This window comes from Molothrus ater, chromosome 8 (assembly GCF_012460135.2).
Source record: "Molothrus ater isolate BHLD 08-10-18 breed brown headed cowbird chromosome 8, BPBGC_Mater_1.1, whole genome shotgun sequence".
Taxonomy (NCBI): Eukaryota; Metazoa; Chordata; class Aves; order Passeriformes; family Icteridae; genus Molothrus; species Molothrus ater.
In genome coordinates this window covers 19,130,814-19,150,832 of record NC_050485.2, presented here as the reverse complement: position 1 = coordinate 19,150,832, position 20,019 = coordinate 19,130,814, and the positions used below count along the sequence as shown (strand labels likewise).

Sequence of the window (20,019 nt, the reverse complement as noted above, 5' to 3'; positions counted from 1 at the left end):
ACCATGTCATACCATCTTAATTCACATTCTGCTCAAAATATTCACATTAACACACTTCCCTTGAAAGTGTGCAAGCATGTTGGGGGTGGGTGGAATGCACTGATTTTCCCCCCCCCAATTTACATAATTATTGTCTTTTGTTACATTATTAAATTCTAACTTAAACTAAAATTGACCTTTTGTTGTACCAAAACCTCATTTTCTTCCTCTTATTCAGACAGTGATGCACTTCCTCTATTCCCACTATTTTATGTCCTCACAGTTTGAGGTCTTTTTATTTTTTAATGGCTCTTCAGAGTCTTATCTGGAGTCCTCCAATAATAAATTCAGATCAGTACTTCTGAAAGTCTCATTATTTACACACACCCTTGCTAACATTTTGCTGTGGCTTTAGTTTTAATGCCAACTGACCTGCTATCACTTGAAGTAAATAGCAATTATTGAAAGAAATGCCAATTTTCCAAAGTCAAGTCCATTATAAACACATATTAAGATTTTTTTGTATCAATACAATTAAGATGTCTAAGACTTACATAGTCTTTTATGGTTTCTTCTGAACGGGCTATCTGACCTTGTAGCTTCATAATCATTTCATCTTTTTGCTTCACAATGTCAATCAGTTCTTGAATTCTTTCATTTTGCATATTCATTTTCTTGAAAAAGAAAGAAAGTTCAGTGTTACATTGAACTCTATCATGCTTTTTAGAAGCAAGATTAGTTAAACTATGCTTGATATAAAAAAGGGCTAGAAGCATAGTCTAATAGCATTTTAAGTCATTTGAATTTTGTATTAAAGCAAACAATTCTGCACAAGTTTTTTTTGAGAAAGTTACCTCAGTTGCTTCTTTAAGTTGCTCAGCAGACTCATCCAACTTAATCCTCTGTGTTTCAAAACCTGTAACAGGAAAAAAGCCTGCATAACCTAATCAGCCATCACAGTTTACTCAGTAATCCATGTCTTTGTGGTACTTCAGTAGTTTTTGAATACACTTATTTTCAAGTTGACTTCTACTAGGACATTTCAAAAGTTCTTTACATTTTCTGAACTGGAGAACTGAGACTTGCAACCCATTCAAATACAGATCACATCACAAGATCTCTGCTGAGATCATTATGAGGTGCTGCTACTTTTTCCTCCAAAGTTGCACATGATGCCTGAGTACACTGCATCAGCAAAACATGAAGTACAGGGATTACAATACAACAAGGAGATCAATAACCTTAATGTTTTACCCCACAATTCTTAAGGCTGCAGTTGACAATTTTAAGTTTCAACTTAAAAATGAAATAAGCAAGGCCTATAGAATTATTCAACCTGGACATACACAAAACAGTGGGTTACCACCATTATACATATCATTTGGTTACACAATCCCATACAATGAGATTAATATTTCTATTTTACAGTACTTAATTTCTTTTTTTGTGTCTTTCGTATCACACTTAGACCCAGCTTACCTTTGGTTTTCTTTTCCAGCTCTTCCTTGGCCTCAACTAGTTCAGCACTTATTTTTGCCAGCTGTTTCTCAAGACAGCCAATTGTTTCCTGTGGGTCTTCTAAGGACACAATGTACTGGTGTGCTGCTTCTGCCTGATTTTTGATATCTGTGATATCATTTTGCAGAGAATCAATAACACCCCCAAAATCAATGCAGGCATCTGTGCCTGTGCTGTTTTCTTCATTCTGAAAGAATTTAGATTCATTTACAAATGGCAAAGGATTATACAAAAGCCATTATTTCTACAGAAAATATGGAACATTGTTAGGCACTCTAATATACAAGTACAGTTATAATTCTGACTTCAAAACCATCTTGTGGGTTCATATGCACTGACTGCCAGTTTGTCTACCTTCACACACCAGTTTCCAGTATCAAGCTAGAGCTGCTTGATTTTCATAACATTTAATTACCTACCATTACATTTTCCCTTGTATTTCCACATAAATATCCCCTCCAAGTTTACTATAAAAGTTAGCACATTTTAAACCAATGAGAACATTGAATGAACAGAGCAAGCAAACTGTTTTAGAAGGAATATATCTGAAATTTTCATATGGCAGGAAAAGTTTGTGAGGTCAAGTAAGTCTGTGGTAACTTATCATAGTAAGTTATACCCAAAAGACTGACTTTACATCTTGCCTCTGTTTTTTTAAAAGGGTTTCAAAGTCTCAAGAGACAGACTCAAGTTAAGAGTCTCGATATGGCTTAGGTGGATGAAAAATTCTCATTGCTCCAGTTGTAGCTACTACTGTCCTAAGAGAGAAGCCTCTGTGGCTACTCCAGCATAGTCCATTATGTGGGGCCTAAAGTCAGCCTCAAAGATTTTAAATAGGCACTAAATGAAACGGATTTTATGGCATAAAAAATTTGCAGCTTTTCTCCCAATTTCTTTGTATAGAGTAATTGTCACTTTTGTGCTGGAGAAATACAGAAAACCCCAAAAATTCCTGAATCCCAAGGCTCAGCAGTCTCATCTATATTAAGTAAGATAAATATATCTTGCTGAGGACACAGTCATATTGTGTGCAATTCCTTGAAACCATCCCTGGTATTTCTTGAGAAATACCATGACCATAACAGGTAGTTAGTAAAAGGGACATTTGGGGCAGACAGATAAAAATACCAGAGGTCCAGCTTGCTCACTGCAAGGCCAATCTTGTAATTCACATTTTTCATCTGCATTTTTAGCACAACTATTTACAAGTTCCTTGAAGATTTCCAGGCGTTTTTCAGCATTTTCTTCAAGCTGCTCTCGTTCATTAGAAAGGCACTTACTAGAGCAGAGAAAAAACAAAGTCAGCTGAAATCTAGCCATGAGAGAGGCTACAAAGTTATTAGCACAGTTGCCTACTAACAGAGATGCTTTCTTCTTTATTTTGGCACAACAAAACAATACACAAAATAATGCTGCTACCCTAAACCAGAAGTATTTTTCACATACACCAGAAGACTAAGAGGGATACAAGTACACAGATTATGGATAGCACTAAACAAAAAGCATTTTTTCTAAGCTGCTTGAGACAGCCATGTTTGGAGTATCACTAAAACAAAAAGGAACCAAAGAATTTGTAAATGCCACTCTTTCTACAACTTACCAAAGCAGCTCTTCCCTTAGAAAGAGTTCTACAGGAAAAAAACTACTATTTAAAAATTATACACAAACACATTCCTACTCATCCCAAAGAAAAATCAAAGCCTTTTCTAAAGAGCATTTTTCCTGAGCTCATAATCCAAACAGAAACCAACACACTAACTGATGCAGTAGAAGATCAGATCTAGCAGAAGATTGTGGTGTCTTACAAAGAAGAGATTTATGAAATAAGTAAATTTACTTTCACTTTGTTAACAAGTAACTTTAAAACCACTTAAAGCCAGCTTACTTGAAATTTATTTCCCGTTGAGCAAAATAATCTGTAAATTCTTGTACTACTTCTTCACGAATTTTTATTTCCAGCAGTAACTTATTTTTCTTTTCAGTAATAAGTCTGTTCCTCAGCTCTTCTACCAGATTCACCAGCATCTAGAATTACAAGTAGCATTATGCTTTTCATAAAGAAATCCTTTACCACAAGTGAGATTTTCCCCATTCCTCAAACATTACAACACTTTACTCTGCAGCTGGGAATAGTTTTTGTGGTTCATTCATTAGCTTATCCATAAACAGAAGGATTTATGAGTAGATTGCACTACCTGTTTGGTACTAACACAGCAATTTAGGTTAGCACAGTGGGGGTATTTCCAAAGAATGCCAAGTTTATAACAAAAATTCTTCAAGTTATCTTTAAAGATAGACTTAAGATCCACGCAACCTGGCCTTCATTTTTCCAGATGCCCCTTTTTGGGTGAAATGAAACCTCCACAAAATGGTATCTAGTCCTCTCTTCCCCTGCTCCTTGTCTTGCCCAGAAGTGACTAAAATTGCTGTTTCTTGAAGAAGAGTGTCTGGAGTTTTCTTGTGTATAAAGTAACAAAGGAACAATCTTGTGTTGCTCAAAAATAGGTAATATCTTCTGTGTATTGACCACAGGATACCAAAAGAAGAGAAAGCCAAATCTGCAATTCTTACTGCTCAGTTTGCACTTTGAAAAATTTCATATTTTCCCCACAATAAGCACCAAGCAATCTCATCTGTAGTTCCTAACACTGGATTTAGGTAGAATTAGGTAATGAGGGGGGAAGAAAAAAAATAAGGGTGAGATGGAAGAAACCAGAAGAATACACTGCCTCAAGGCTCCATGCTATAATTATTCTTAAAGTAGCCCTGGCACATACCATGTATTTTTCTTTCGCAATAACAACTTCATTTCCTTCACTTTCCTGCACTGCTTCTTCTCTTGACACACTGAGCTGTTCCTCCATCTCATCATCATCATCTTCAAGCACATCTTCCAAGGTTCTGTCCCATAGGATTGTAGCTCTTTTCCTTGGGATTGGCATTCTAGTGACATTAAGCAGTGATGATTCTCCTGCCAATTTCTGGCCAAATGACTGATCTTGGGGAAGAACAGATGTGTCCATAACTAAAACCTACCCAGAAAAATCAAGAACAAAAAGTTATTGGTATTTTTTAAAGCTCCATTAGCACTGTGAAGACCTGCTGCACTCTCCTAAAGGTTTCCTGAGCAGAGCACTCTCCCAGCTTATCTATCCTCTGTTCAGAGTCACTCTTAGACCAGTTTCCAGCTAGAGTACAAAGTTGTCACATTATAGCCTAACTCTTCTTTGGATCCCAGGAACACCAAGTCTCACTCACTGGATAACCTACAAGAGGCAGCAACAGATTGTTCATTTCCTGTATTTTGAGTTTCCAGTTGCATTACATGAACACCATCCCACAAAATCTATTTTCTTTCACAGCTCTATAAACACTACAGTCTGCTCCTTCTAGTATTGTACTTAACCTGCCCAAATTCCAAGGCATGGACTTGACTGCCAACAAGATTCTTCCACGGCTTCCTTTAAAGCTACAATACTGATCCTCCACACTTACACCTTCCAACTTTGCCAGAGTTACATCACTGCACTTACTCCTACTGACTCTGCTTCCACCTTCCCACTGAAGTCTCTGAACATAAAGATGACCTTTCACACTTCGGTGCTCAATCTATTTTATCAGTACTTCAGATGAGCAATATTCCAAGTTAAGATAGCAGTAGTATATAGGACAGCTAGAAGTAAGAGCATGTTGTATGTACAGGAGAAATGTACCCAGATCTCAGGAAAATTCTTCCAAATATAATAAGTTTGTTATTAGGCTGGATGTTTCATAGGAGTTACAAATTTTCAGTAGATGCTTCCACTCCCATACTCCAAAGGAAAACCAAGTCCCAATAGTCTTTTTGAAAGCTGTTGGAGATAAAGCTCAATCCAGTGTAATTAGAAATACGACTGCAGTATGAGACAAATCTCATAACTAAATTTATATTCCTAAAGGGGAGAGAACTTGCTTTTTAAAGCAAATCAAAGTTACTGATCAACAAGATAGACTACAACACACTTACTTTTTGTGCTATGGCTGAAAACTTCAGCACATTGAGTGTTTCCTCGTATGCTGATGCACATTTGCTGATGTTTACTATCATGTACACCTTCCCCTTTCCACTGAAAAATCCTTGAAGGAAATGAGTTAACTTACTTTCCCGAAAGGGTATGTGCTGCTGCAACCTTTGGAAGACAAAAGAACAGGTGATCAGAAATTGAGTAAATTCCAGTCAGTGTAAGCACTATCCAGCCTGAAGACTTCAAAGTTTCACTCTTACTATGGCACTAGTGACAAAGGTGTTTTAAATATAAATTTTAAATTTATATTTATTCCAAAGTTTCTTTGATAAGCCAAGCTCAGAACAAGTAAGTAAAATCCCTAACCTCTATGGTAGCATGTTTAAAGGATGTTATAATTTAAGTGATTTAATTAAAAAGCAAAACAAGGCAAGTTTAAAGATAACTTTTGTATATCAACAAGACTACAGTATAGACGTCAGAAATCTATACTTTTTTTCTACCAAAAATTTAAGTGTTACTATTGTATATTTTAAACAATAGCTTTTAAACAATGCAGGTAACACCTAAAAAACACAACCAATTGGCAATTCATAAGGACTTACTTTGACTGCTGACAGTTCTTGAGTGCATTAATACACTTGCCCAGAGTCAGGAGAGAGGTATTTATATTTCCACTCTCCTTCAATCTGTCACCCTCATTGCGGGTCTTGGTATATCTTTCAGAACCAGCAAGATCACACAATGACAATCTGAAAGCAGACAAGGAAAAATCACTGTATTTACCTTAAAGATGCACTAATTATTCACTTGTAAAAATGATCACTTTTCCTTATCCCTCTCAAGTTTGCTTCCCTAAAAAAACTTCCCACTATTTTCCACTAAATATTTGCCTAACATGCTTCCTATTCCACCCCACCAACCACCTCTTCCTCCTCTTCCTTCTGGGGACTTGCATGAGTTCAGGAGTCTGAGCAGTCTGGCAGAACCTTGTGCTGAGCAGCATGCAGGAGGCTCTGCCAGTGAGCACTGGGTGCAGCACCAACACACCAACACGGAGTAACTGACAACTGCACCATGAGAGACAGACTGAACTTACTCATTGACTCGGGTCACCCTTGGTATTCCTGAATCTTCAATTTTCAGTAGCTTAACTGTGAATATGCTGTGACTAAAAGGAGAAATTGAAATCAGCAGAGAAGTGATAAAGTAGATCAATACTTTCAAAGTATTTTTAGCCTCCACAACTTCTGTTCAAAATGTTATTTGATCTGTCAATACATCTAAGCATACACAACCAGATACAAACTTTTAAAGAGATGTTTATGTAGCATGTATTTTGATTTTTCCTCAGATATTTAGATAAGTGCTTTCGTATAATATTTGATAAAATAGTGTGAGCTTGAGTACACATTCACCCTACTTAAGAATTTAATTCCTTTAGCTTAAGCCATTGTGCCACACACTACTCTAAAGAACACCAAACCTGAGGCTAGAAATCTAGACCTTGTTAAAGCCTCTTCTTTCCTAGAAACCATAAGCCATGTTTTAGTTTCTCCTTCCTCCCACCCATCATCCTGTGCCCAGTGCTATTCAAAATGTTTCTTACCTTCTGCTGGAGGAATTATTTAGTTTCGTGCTTGCAATACTCTGGTGTTTCAACCCCAGTTTTAGAAGTTTAAAAGCTTCTTTAGAGTCAGAAATCTGAACCCACTGGAGATCTTCAGGAAGAACATATATGACAATTTTTTAGATAACATTACCAAAATAAGTATTATGTGGATAATGTATGCACAGCAACGAGACATTTACTTGAGGCATAGAAACATTTTACTGCATCTGCTTCAGACAGAAGTTATGTGATGACAAATCAGATCAAAATGCCTCCTCTCATAGGAAAGGAAGGGCAAGTACATCACATAATTTCATCATTCTATTAGCATGTTAAATACGTTCCATTCAAATTAAGTGAGCAACCTTAGCCTGAGCACAGAGAAGTCAAAAAAGTAAGGTCTAATATGAGTAGAAAGCCCTATAGTCATATTCAGCAAGGCAGAATTCTACCTTCTAAATCTTAAAATAAAGAACAGCCTCTTCAATTTATACCACAGTTGAGGGGGGGGAAAGGGAGGAAGGGGAAGTCATATGGATATCTTTCAGGACCATCAACTAAACTGAAAAAAATCAAAAGCATTTTGCCTGCAATATGATGACCATATGTCTAAAGTCTGTTTCTCTACCAGCGAATACTGAAAAAAATCCCAGAAACAGAAATCTAAAAAACGTTTGAGCCAATTATAAATACTGTTAAGAACTACTGACCTCTTTTTTTAAGAAAATGGAAATGAGCAAACCCCTAAAAATTCGCCGTTTGTTTCTAATATTTCTCCCATTTCAAAGAAATATCAAGGCAGTGAAGTGCAGAGCCTTTTAACAGTTTTAGTCAAGAGAAAAGATAAAATAGTATTGAAAGCAGGGATACTTCTCTGTAAGTAGATTGTAATAATTTTGTTATTGAGTTTTCTAATCTAAAGATCATTACATGTAGACCAACTTTTCAAATTACATTTGGCAATTTGCAAGGTATTCTATTCACCTTTTACAAAAGAACATCCCTTGATGTCTTGAGCAAGGCGTAGCGTTTTTCTTTTCTTGTCATTTGACATAGGAATCAGTAGATCATAAAAACATTCATTGTAAATCTCAAAAAATGACACCCAGACAGAAAACTTGATGTAGTTTCTTGCAGTTGCGATAGATTGTTCCAAGTCTTGTGAGATATCTTCCAAATCTGCCAAGTACAAAATATTACAAACCCATATAAACCTAGTGAGCTTCATTAAAAAATTAATCAGTAAAAACTGATATAACAAACCTTCTAAGAACCAGTCAAAATCTAAAATTCATTCAAAAAATCCATTTAAGTTCCTACCCCATTTCTTAAATATCTGGAACTCATATGCTTAACTTACATATTTTCAAGAGACACCTACTCTACTGCTTCCTTTTCCACTTTTAAATTCTATCAACCACGTAAAACTTGGTTAGAATTAGTCAAATCTCTTCAACATCTTTAAACTAAACTAAACTGGCAAGACACTTTATTTTGACTTTTTAAAGTAAACGTGGTATTTAGGTAGTTTTTTTAAATGCTAGAATTAAGTTTATGCAATTACATAGAGGTCCTCCAAAAGCCTGTCAGGATACCACTAGGACCCACAGCATAAGTGGCACTACATTTCTTTGCTAGAACTTCAGCTCATTTAATGCCTGTTCAGATACTCTTCTAACCATTTTATCCTTGTTTTCTGTCCAGATTATTTGGTCGCTATCCAATTCACAGGCATATAAAATTGACAAGAAGTCATTTTATTAGCATATGCCAGAAGTCAGTTATTGACTTTAAGAAGGCTTATTTGCCAGCTTCAACTGCAAAATTTTTATATAAAACATACCCTTAGAATCCATAGGTGCTTTGTCCCTAGTCTTAATCTGGTGGTCTACCTGCAAAAGAAAACAAACTTTGAAATACACTAACTTTGACAGGAAAGTTATTTCTAACAGCTCTGTAGTATTACTAGATGGGAATACAGCTTGGGTGCAGTATGCCAATGGCAAGGCCCTGGTTACACACCAGGTCTAGTGCACCTGCACACTGCTATTGACAGGGCTGCTCTGACCTCACATCCAGCCCTGCCTCTTCCCTTACATCAGTATATAGCAGTTCAGCTTGCTGACTTGGAAACACTCTAGCCACAGAAAACAAGAGGGGTAAGAACTCCTCACATAAACAGGGTGATTCAAGAGGATAATTTCAGGACTCCAGTTGCAGTTTAAACATTAGTCTTAACCTTGGACCTGAAATATATTTTACTAATGGAATTTTGCTAATATTGGATTTCATATTTTTTGGGCTTACTTGGCTAACCCTTAGAAGTAAGAAGTAAATGTAGAACACTAATTCACTTAAAAACTGAAATGAGCAACTCACTGCTTCATGATACATGTTCGAAATAAATGACAGAGTTGAAATAAAGCCCAGGTTTACTAAGAAAAAGACAATTTTCTTTTGCTATTAAAAAAGTAAACCAAATAACTATAGCCATAGCTTTGGAGCTTCATACATACACTCCCTTCCCAGTCTTGGTTTTGGTTAGTTAGGTCTTTTTTAGACACAGAACCGCAAATTGGATTTCATTTCTTTAGGCACTTCATCTACTGAAATAAGTATGCTTAACAGACCTAACACAAAATAAAAAACTGGTATGGTTTGGTTCAGGTTTCTTTAGTGCTCTGTCAAGGGTATATTTCATAATAAATTTTTCAAATAAAGATTTTAGGTATTAGGTTTTACACATATAAAACACCCACACAAACCTCTGTTGCAGCAGATGAAAACTTTGCCAGCAAATCTGTAGGTTTAAGTGCTGCTCTTATGAACAGATTCAGAAACTAGAAGGTGCATTCAAACACACACAAAAAGTTTTTCTTAAGTCCCTTCTGAAGGCTGACAGAGCTAGATTTAACTTACTCCTGTGCTTCTGAAGTGAAGTCACAGAATTTTGCTGCCACCTACCTTCCAGACTGGAGCCCAATGGATAAAAACCAAGGCAACAAATACACACATTCTTTTTTCCTTTCAACACTAGCTATTATAACTTAGCATACCACAAGGGAAATGCTTAATTCTTTTTGTAAAGAAAAAAAAAAAAGTACTTTTCTAGTGCCAAATTCCCATATATGCTGCTGAGTTTTATTTTACATCATTCCACTCATTTCAGGATTAGAGGACATCAAGAAAAAGGTATGGTTATAAAAAGTAAAAATTCCCCATAACTGTAACTGGACTTAACAGCTTTAGAATTTCAGTTAGCTTTTAAAACTGGAGTGTATTTCTGGACTGCTCAACAGTGAACTAAGAAAAAAGCCCAGCAGAAACCCATCTTTAATTCAAACTGTTAAGTCCACCAGCCTTATCTCTCTGGTGCTTCAAACAGATTTTTGCTTCCTTTAAGGATATTTGTCCAACTGAAAGGGCAACAACCACAAAATTATTAATTTCTTCCAAGTATCCTGAAAGACCCTATGTTCTTTAAAGGATCAGACCTACTAGCATTCCCACAGATATAAGTGAATGAAAACAGTCCCTTATTTATTAAGGACCAGTAATCCCAGAGGATAAATTATCAAGTGCCCAAGGTACAGGAAAAAAAAAGAGGCACTTAGTTTACATGCCCATGAAATACTGAGCCACAAGACAAAAGTCCCCAGGAACAGGGGCCAGCAGCTCTACTGCTCACTTTACTGCTAGTCTGAATGGTTGGCTGCCAGAAAATAGACACATCCATGGTTAAATACAGCCAGTATTCTCTTCCCACTGCAAATGAAGAACATGGAGCTATCTAAAGATGCATGCACCCATCAATATAGAAAGAAGGGCTCCTCTACCTCTTTTATTAGACGAAGTAATGAATTTTTAATAGCAGTTTCTTCTCTCACTTGGTTTTCAGTCAGCTTTATATAATCTCTACACCGATAGGGTTTGAGATCCATTGCTGTGTACAGCTTTCCTTGAATGCTTTTAAACAACATATCCATAGTCCTTGGCAGAATACCACCATCATCTTCTGTCCCTGAAAGAACATACAAAAGAAAAATCCAGTTATTACAAGGTATACAGATAAATGAGGATAGAAAGATAATATAAATCTCAAGGCATACACAAAGAGTTTGAAGACAACATACAGCATGAAGCAGTGGAGTTTACTTTTTATTCTCAAGGTAACAGAAATATCATTAGAGAGTTTTGAAAAGTATTTGGCTTTCAGGAACAGTTCATGCTCTATATCAGTAATGGGTATAACATAAAAGAAAAACTACTGGAGTATTTTGCACAAGCTTAGCCTTAAGGGAAAACAAAACAAAAAAAAAACCACCCATGGCCAACATACATTTGATAAAGACTTGCTATTTTTTTGCATTATCTACTTTTACCTTGGAAAGTGTAAGTTTTCCCAGCATTTGTTACACCATATGTAAAAACTAGACGATTATATCCATCTAGGAAATCTTGCACTGGTTGCTTCATGGTACCTTCAAAGAATTCTTCTTGGGTTGTTTCAGGTCCAAACACCTGAGTATTACCAAGAAATACTTATATTTTGAGCAATTATCGGAGACTTTTAAAGAATCTTTTAAATTCTGTTAGTTTATAATCTTGAAGACTATAAAGTTAAAAAATACAGTTTGCTTGGTATTCAATATTGTAAGTTAAAACAATCTGTACTAGAAAGAATTTACAAACATTTAAAGGCAACTTATTTACTTGTGAAAAAGTGAACTTCTGTAACGTTGGTCCTGAAGTTTTTTCACTCAGTCGACTCAAATAATGTTGGGGGGGCTTCAGTACAATATTTGTTGAGTCTTCAAGTGAAACACAGTCCTATTAAAAGGAAACAAGCAATACAGGCATGAAGAGACTATAAAGCGCTCAGCTTACAGGAAAAACAAACACAAAAACCCCACAAAACAAATTTTAAGTATTTTTAAACTAAATAAATGTCACACCTGTGATCCATTTTCTTTTTCCAATGATGTAAATGGCCTGATACGAAGGCAAACTTGTATGTGTCCCTTAGAATCCAAACTGCTCCTCTTAAAAGAAAACACCAGAAAAAAACAGTTAGAAATTTGGTTATTTTCTTGATAATTAGCACATGAAACCAGTTTTATTGAATCCAGATGTTTTTAACAGACTTATTTGAGAACATGGGAATCAAAACGACTTCACTAGATCAGCTTTGACAAGTGCTTCAGCCCCTGCAGAAGCTTGATGTGGTAAGTTAATCTTGCAGCACATTTATGTAAACACTGCATTCAGACCAACAAAAACATTCTATAAACTGGCAATCAGCCTCATTCACAGAAAACTGATGTGCCCAATAGGGCATCAATGCACTGCCACACAATCTAAATCCTAAGCATCTCTTTCAAACTAAAAAATAACAAAGAAGCTTTTAATCTTCTCAGTAAAATTCTGACTATTCCTATCTATGAAAGGATTAAACTGAGGATTTAAAAAATAAATATCCAAACAGTAAAGTTTTCTTACCTGGCTTGTGTCTGAGCCTGAAGAAACCAAAGAAAATTCAGAGGAGAGATCTGTTTTAATATCTTCCACACTTACTGGTCCTGCTCTTGGAGATGGCTCAATGCTGGCAATATAGGATGGTCTGTAGAACTTCCCATTATCCAAAACCGGGTCCATTCTGCAAAATAATGTAAAACTATTTTGTGCTCTCTGATAATATAACATATAATATACTTTATATATATAAAATATACATTGCCATGCCTAGGCTACAGCAAAGCATATAAATTGTTTTACTAAATACTAATAGAGAACATGCAGTGTTCATTAAAGGAATGGGCAGAGTAGGATTGGTTCAAAACTCTTTTGCTCAGGAAAAGTGTTGGCCTATAATGCAGTCCCATTTCAATTTCCCCCAGCATAAAAGCTGAGATGTGTCTGCATTTCAGTGTCAAAACACTTAAGAGCTCAGTTTTCCTATGTAAAAGCCAGACACAACTTTAAGCAGTTAGACAAATGCCACCAGGCTGCAAATGAGATAAAGCTATACATAAACCAAGCACCAATGTTTACTTTCTAAATGAAAGTTTCTTCTAACATAATTTATTTTTGGCTTAGCATATGTATCAAAACCAGCAAAAACTTGGCCTGAAATTTCATCATGGCTTGAACAAAGAGTGACCTGTGAATAAGCCACAGTTGGAAAGAAACATACCTGTGCTGTCACAATCTGGAGGTCTTATTCAGCAGCTACACAAAGCCACACTGCAAAACTCTTATCAGTCCTTTACAGGAAACATACTTATTAGATGACTGGCATCTTAATTGCTTTAAATCTAAGCTTAAAGTGCGATTTGTCAAGATTATGCTCTCATTCTAAATCTTTTTCCTTAAGAAGTCCAAGACAAACATTAAGCTGTGTACACAAGGCCAGAACTGTAAGCGTTCACACAGCCCAGCGGTCAGAAGAGCGAGGTTCAAGCCCTTACAGGGTGCCCAGCCCAAGGTGCAGAATTCCTCGTTGAGTCACACAGCCCTGTAAATACTGCAGGTATTTACATGTGAACAACTGTACTGCCCAGCTGCAGGCACTAAAAGGTACTCGTGTCTCAGGATGTGTTATTGCAAGCCTGCTAACCGTGGTAATAGAATTTAGAGCTGTAGAAGACCGCCTCAAAGAAGGGGATCCCCAGAGGCCCACACAGCAAAGCAGACAGCTCACACACAGCCCGTGGTGCTGCAAGCACAACAAAAGGCAGAACGAGCTCCAAACACAGTGAGGCTGGCAGCTTACCTAAAAGCTAAAGCAACTGCCCTAGCACCCAAATAAAATAAAATAAAGGAGACTTTCTTCTCTTTACGTATCAAAGCCTTTCACTTGCAGGCTTTGCGCTATTTGCCTGTTCTTACGGGACACAACCAGCGCGGCTTTGGCAGCAGCCCGGCGGGAGTTACCCAGGCCCTACCGAAAACTGCCCACACGCCACAGCCCCTCCCGCTGTAACCGGGATGGCACCGGGGCGAGCTGGGGGAACGGCCCCCGCCACAGAGACCACCCACGCTGTTTCATGGCCCCACGACCCCCGAATCCCGAGCACCGCGACCCCTCTGCCCGCGATGGCGATGGCCCCGGCCCGGTCCCTGCCCCGCTCACCCGCCCGGCCCCGGCCGCTGCTGAACTCGCGCTCCGCTCCGGCCGCGGCTTCTTTTCGAATCCGGCCAATGGCAGCGCACGGCGCCGCGCGGCCTCCTGGGCGTACGGCGCTGCCGCGGCGCAGGGCTCGATGGGAAGTGTAGTCCCGGGGGGGGGGGGCCGCTTGTCCCGGTTTGCCCTCGGGCGGCGGCTGCGCCCCGCTGGGTCGCAGCGCCCGGGGCGTCTGTGCGGAGGCCGCGGCCACACGGGGCCGCCAGCGCCCGGCCCCGCAGCGCCAGCGGGCCCTCGGCTGCCGCGGGAAGGCGCCCTGGCCCCGCCGGGCCTGCCCTCGCCTGCTTGCAGCGCCCGGCCTTGGCCTGTGTCAGGCGCGGCAGAAGGACGAGTGTAAGTTGGAGCTTGCCGGGGCTCCGGGTGATTCCAGCCTTTCTGCTGGCTGTTTATAAACAGGATAATCATTCTTTGCAGGTGGCGAGAGGGAAGAGGCCAGTGACCTGCTCGATGCTTTGTACCAGAGCAGGGATCAGCCGAATTGGGAAACTCCCGGTTTAAGGTCAGGATGTGCTGGTGCTTTGCCCTGGGTTCCAGTCCTGGCAAAGGACAGCTGTGGAAGACACTTAGCGTGGTACCTTTGTTTAAAAGCTTCCCCAGGCAGAAATTGGTGTTGGGTGCCAGGCTTGCATGATGGGCATTTCATTTCTTAATCAGCAATGAGAGGAATTCTTTGGCTTTATTTTCGAAACAATGTTGTAATGCATGTGAGATCATCAGTTTCTGGAATGTCAGGGTATGGAAATGTACAGAATTTGGTAACAAAAATCAACATGAGTTTCTCTTTAGAATCAGACAGAAATTCTTTGAACTTTAATAAGAAATGTCTGCCAGTTTTGAATTGAAATAAAAGGACAAGTAACTTGAAAGTAGTCAGTATCTGCCAAAATTAAATGTTTGTTTTTCATTTGAAGAAAAGACTGCCAGCAAAAGCAAGTAATTCTATAAAGGAATAATTCTACACAGATTTTGTATCAGCTGCTTTCAAGAGGTTGTCTGTAACACTAAATCCTATCTTTCTTTAAACAGAGGCTGTGTCATATCAGTAAAAATGGTATACTAAAGGATTTCAGTTCGGTTGTAGGCCACATTGTAACGGTTTGTTTTAACAGCAGAAAATGATGCAATGTTGAATTTGAAATTGTTTGCTAGCAAAACTGAAAAGTTCTTGAAATCATACTGTAAAAGTCCAGGTAAGGTTTTAAAAATAATGTTGTTTTCTGTCTTAAATAGAATACAAACTACTGAACTTACCTAATGCCAAAACACCTTTTTCATACCAGGAGAGGACTTAGAATGCCTCTGAAAGAAAATATGGGAGAAAATATGAAAGTTGCTGTATTCCACTTGTTGGAAAGGAAAACCGAAGATCTGGGAATATTTTGCAAGGTATATTCCTAAAAACATTGGGTCTATGACCTGCAGAACATTATTCTTGCTAAGTTGGAGCATCACAAGGCTCCTTGTACAAGCAATATTTTGATTTTGTTTGAATTTTGGATTTCTGAAACTGTTTTTATGATACTGCATGCACTGCATAAGTTAAACTAGAATCTCAAAGGACTCCCATCAGGATACTGAAAGGGCAGACTAAACCACAACCTGACATGTGTTCCCAGCCTCACGCCAGCCATGGTAAAGAAAACATTAGGTCAGTGTAACCAATCCAGCCTGCTTTGGAGTGGGAGATGGTGAAACTCCATCTATGTAAATAAGCTTTATGGCTTTCTACCAAAATATTCTTCTTAAAATGGTTTGTGCAAGAACACCAGTTGCAACAAAAATATCTGCTGCTAAAGCAGCATTCAGTAACTCATTCACCCCTGAAATTTGATTATGTTTCTTTTCAAATTCTTTACAACTTGTGTAGCACGTTTGGCACTCACAAGAGGAAAAGATTTTCATAAAGGACTTGTTAGAAACTTATGTTCCTTGTATTTGAGACAAGATTCAAAAGTTGTGGATAGTCTAGTCATGACAGTGAGACGATGCCCTATGAGACAGCACATCTCAGCTTGCTTTTACATTGCTGTCAGAAGTAATTAGAGACACAGTCAACACTCCCCAGCATCCTTCAGCATATCTGAGTAGCAGCCGAACTAGAGGTGGCTTCAGTTTCTTTTTCTTCAACTCATCTTCCCCAGGGAATTACCAAGTGCTTGAGTTTTCTCTCATCACTCTTGGTTCTGCTGCGCTTCCCCATGCCCTGACAGTGCTGCCTCTCATCCTGGGTGCAGGCCAGCTCCTTCTGCAGGGGTCATTTGGGGCTGACTGCAAGAGCACTCCTGTTCCTTGTCACTGAGGTACCTTGGAGGAAAGTGGTGCACTATGTAATCCTCCTGGGAGTCTGCCAGCCCTTTTGAATTCCTGTCTTTCAGAGCAGTACATGTCATTTATCCTGTTCCTGGCACAGTCTGGTGCATGCATTGCACACTTCCATTTGATCCTGTACCCTCATTGCCCCACTCTCATCAGTTGCCTTCAGGCTTCTAGTGCACATACAGCTGATTTTATGAACTCATAACATTGCAGGATGTTGATTCACATTTTTTTCTTTAGCAATGTAGGTATGTTTCCCTTTATCATCTGTTTTAAGCAATGAGCTACTTCTTCATTCTCATGGAAGGCTTTGCCCCGGGGGACGGGTGGCACTGGGACAGAGCTCTCTGGTGCTGGACCAAGAGGAGCAGTTGGCTGAGGCATCAGGCCCCTCCCTGGGGGAGGCAGGAGCTTTCTGTCCTCAGTCTGCAAATACTGCTGCTGTTTGATAGCCAATGTTACAGCTGAGTAATTGTGGGGTTTCAGGGAGGGCAGGAGGAAACCTTCTGGAAAGAGCTCACAGATGGTTATGAGGCTATTCCTTTGAGGTGCTCTAGGAATACAAAATACTGTCTGGAAAATTAATCATAGGCTCACTGCAAAAATGGGCCTTCAGGGGTGTATTCAAACATAGAGAGCCAGTCAAGAGCCTGGAAAGGAAGGAAGGAAGGGTCACTGATGGGCAGCTGGAGGCACCTGTAACACCTGCTGCTGGACTTAGGCTTAATGCTTGTCCTCTGGACACTGCCATGCTTGTGCTTCTCACAGATGCAGAGAGGCCACCTGGTCTCATGCTGGTGTTTTATGTAATGAAAATGTGCTACATGTGCTCAACATACCATTTTTAAATCTTCAGAGCTTCACATGAAAATCTGTGCATGGCAAACAGACGATTACTCCTCCAGCAAGAGCTGCGTTGTCTTAGACAGGAGGAGATTTGAAATATATTTTCTGAGATGTATTTCTTTCACTTTGCATAATTCAAGACTGTCTTTGGAAAGAGTGCAGTTGAGACAAGAAAAGCTATTGCTGTGCCTTCCTGTTTGTCCCCCCACCTTCTGGAATTCCTTCCATCCCTTTGAATTATTGCATAATTCTCTGATGAACTAAAGAGATCGTCTCAGCTGTAACCAACCTTTAAATTGTAATTAAGCCAAAAACTTTCAGTTATTCTCTGTAATGCTTTAATACAAATAATCACTGCTTTGAAGGTCAGATCTTGCATTTTGAAATCAGAACCTTCTACCTCTCATAAATGGTAAGAACTGTTTTCACACTGTGACACAGGTATTTGTCCTGTAAATGTATCAGCTGCTTTTTCTGACTAATAGTCATATGGTGAAATGGTGTAGTTAGTTTTTAGGGGTTTAAGATATGTGCATTCAATAGTAAAACTATTTTTAATATAATAATATGTAATAGAATAATAAATAAGAATATAATTAATAAAATATACTGTCTAAAACTTTATTCTGTGAAATTCTGGAGTTTTTTTAATGAGAAAAGATGACTACTCTTAAATTGTGTGCTGTGTGATTTTTAGGAGCAAGTGTGCATAGATGGCCTTTCCATAGCTAAATGTAGCATTTGTTGTGCCCCAATAAATGAGTACCAGCCCAGCTAGCTGGGTTGTCATCATGCTGAGTCCTGTAAACGAGGCATGTTTGAGTTACTGGTAATCAGATCATTGGAAATCTTGACAGAGAATCTACAAGCAGGAAAACTGATGGCTGGTATTGAATAGTTGATTAATATTCTTTCCTCCTAATCAGCATTATACTAGTACCTCAGGACATACTCTTAGAAATGGCTCTACAGGTGGAATAGTAAATTGAATATTGCACTTACAGTAAATCAAGATGAGCTTTGGCACTGTTTTCCCATAGTCTGGATCTTGCATCTTAGTTTTCCTGTGGATTTCAAGTTCTTATAACCTTTTGTCATAAAAATTGGGTTGCATTGTTGATACAGAAGATATAGTCCAGAAACACTGACTACTTGAGGAAATTTATTTTTATGTATGTTGCTTATATTTCATGAAGAGTATTTGAAATGTGCGTCCAACTTTTCTTTGGTTTCTTGAAATGCCTCCTGCTTTTTTTTCTTTCTTTCTTTCTTTTTTTTTAATTTTTTTTTTTTTTCTAAAGCTGTGCCTAAGTTCTGCAAAGATTTGCACAATGTATTTTTACCTTCCAGGTCCAGGTCTGAGCCCAGGTATGTTGCCACTTATTTGTATACATGATGTTAACTATTTTATTTGCAGACTGTGTGCTAGCTCCAGGTTAAGGGATGGAGGTGCATTCCAAATCTTATTAATAAAACCTTATTTCTCCCCATGTGTTATTGATTCTTTTTCAATCATCTGCTGAGCTGTATAAATACCAACAAGGGTAACTGTAATTTGAAGGTAAAATCTTAGGGTTGCCTTTCCCTAAAATGAAACATATGTTTGAGTTTTATTTCAATTGAAGTTTCAGAAATTTTACTTCAATTCCAAGCTGCTTGTGGAAATTCTTCATGGCATTCTTCAAGCTTTAATCCCTAGTATTACTTTTTGAAGAATATTGCTAGGCTTTTTTTTTGTAGTGCTATGTAAGATGCAGGCTCTAAATAGCTGTCTAATGGTCCCAGAACCTTCAGAAAAGCCCAGAAAACTTTACCAAAGACATTCTGTTAAAAGTTACATTCTCAATTGTTACTCTATCATCTTACTAAAAGCTTAACAAGATAAATAAATCGGAACATGAATTCAATACTTATCTAGAGTAATGCAATTCTGAAATAGGAAAACTGGCCAAGATACCACTAAATATATATCAGATGTATAGCTTTTGGGTGAAGAAACTGAAAGAATTCCAGTAAAGGAATGCATACAAACATCTGTAAGTTCTCTATAGAAGCCAGAGAACTGGACAATTCTGTGTCTCAGAAATATAAGGTGCCTCTAAAAGAAGTGGATCAAGAGCAAGGAGTTTACTGCTCAAATAACATGGACTAAATCCAAGGAGCAAGCTATGTTATAGTGTATTATTCATCTTGCTGGCTCTGACATCCAAGACAGTTTCTTTTCTTCTTGCCAAATGTCAACCATCTGCCTTGATCTCAGGAATTAGTGCCATTCCCTGACATTATGTACCTTTCCTTGGAATGTCACCCTGGCTTTGGGCACTCAGGACTTCTGCTCTAACTCACGTGAAGATGTGATTGGAGTGGGAAAGTCACACCACTGACCTATTTTAACTTGGGCTTCCTGTACAGCCTGTGCTGAGAGACACTCAGAATGGATTCAAGCCTAGGTTAAATTCTTCTTCACCTAAACTACATGATACAGCTAAGCTATGTAATTGTAAGCCAAATTACCCTTTGGAGGAGCCTTGCTTTCTTCACAAGCCTCTTAGCTTAGCCAT

The 20,019-nt window shown here is 38.5% G+C and overlaps 1 protein-coding gene across 1 annotated transcript in view; it reads right to left on the bottom strand.

Moving 5' to 3' along the window:
- KIF20B (kinesin family member 20B) overlaps window positions 1-14,275 on the bottom strand; it is a 31,353-nt gene extending 17,078 nt beyond the window's left edge. Inside the window, exons 1-18 of the mRNA XM_036385194.1 lie at window positions 14,246-14,275; window positions 12,613-12,769; window positions 12,069-12,155; window positions 11,827-11,943; window positions 11,496-11,634; window positions 10,950-11,134; window positions 8,957-9,005; window positions 8,098-8,292; window positions 7,111-7,222; window positions 6,601-6,672; window positions 6,107-6,253; window positions 5,504-5,666; window positions 4,275-4,529; window positions 3,383-3,522; window positions 2,626-2,776; window positions 1,459-1,684; window positions 834-895; window positions 534-653 (exon numbers count right to left, since the gene is read on the bottom strand). Coding sequence (XP_036241087.1) covers window positions 534-653; window positions 834-895; window positions 1,459-1,684; window positions 2,626-2,776; window positions 3,383-3,522; window positions 4,275-4,529; window positions 5,504-5,666; window positions 6,107-6,253; window positions 6,601-6,672; window positions 7,111-7,222; window positions 8,098-8,292; window positions 8,957-9,005; window positions 10,950-11,134; window positions 11,496-11,634; window positions 11,827-11,943; window positions 12,069-12,155; window positions 12,613-12,768 — 2,376 coding nt within the window. The 5' untranslated portion in view covers window position 12,769; window positions 14,246-14,275. The remainder of the gene's footprint in view (window positions 1-533; window positions 654-833; window positions 896-1,458; window positions 1,685-2,625; window positions 2,777-3,382; window positions 3,523-4,274; window positions 4,530-5,503; window positions 5,667-6,106; window positions 6,254-6,600; window positions 6,673-7,110; window positions 7,223-8,097; window positions 8,293-8,956; window positions 9,006-10,949; window positions 11,135-11,495; window positions 11,635-11,826; window positions 11,944-12,068; window positions 12,156-12,612; window positions 12,770-14,245) is intronic.
- Between the last annotated feature and the right edge of the window lie 5,744 nt (window positions 14,276-20,019).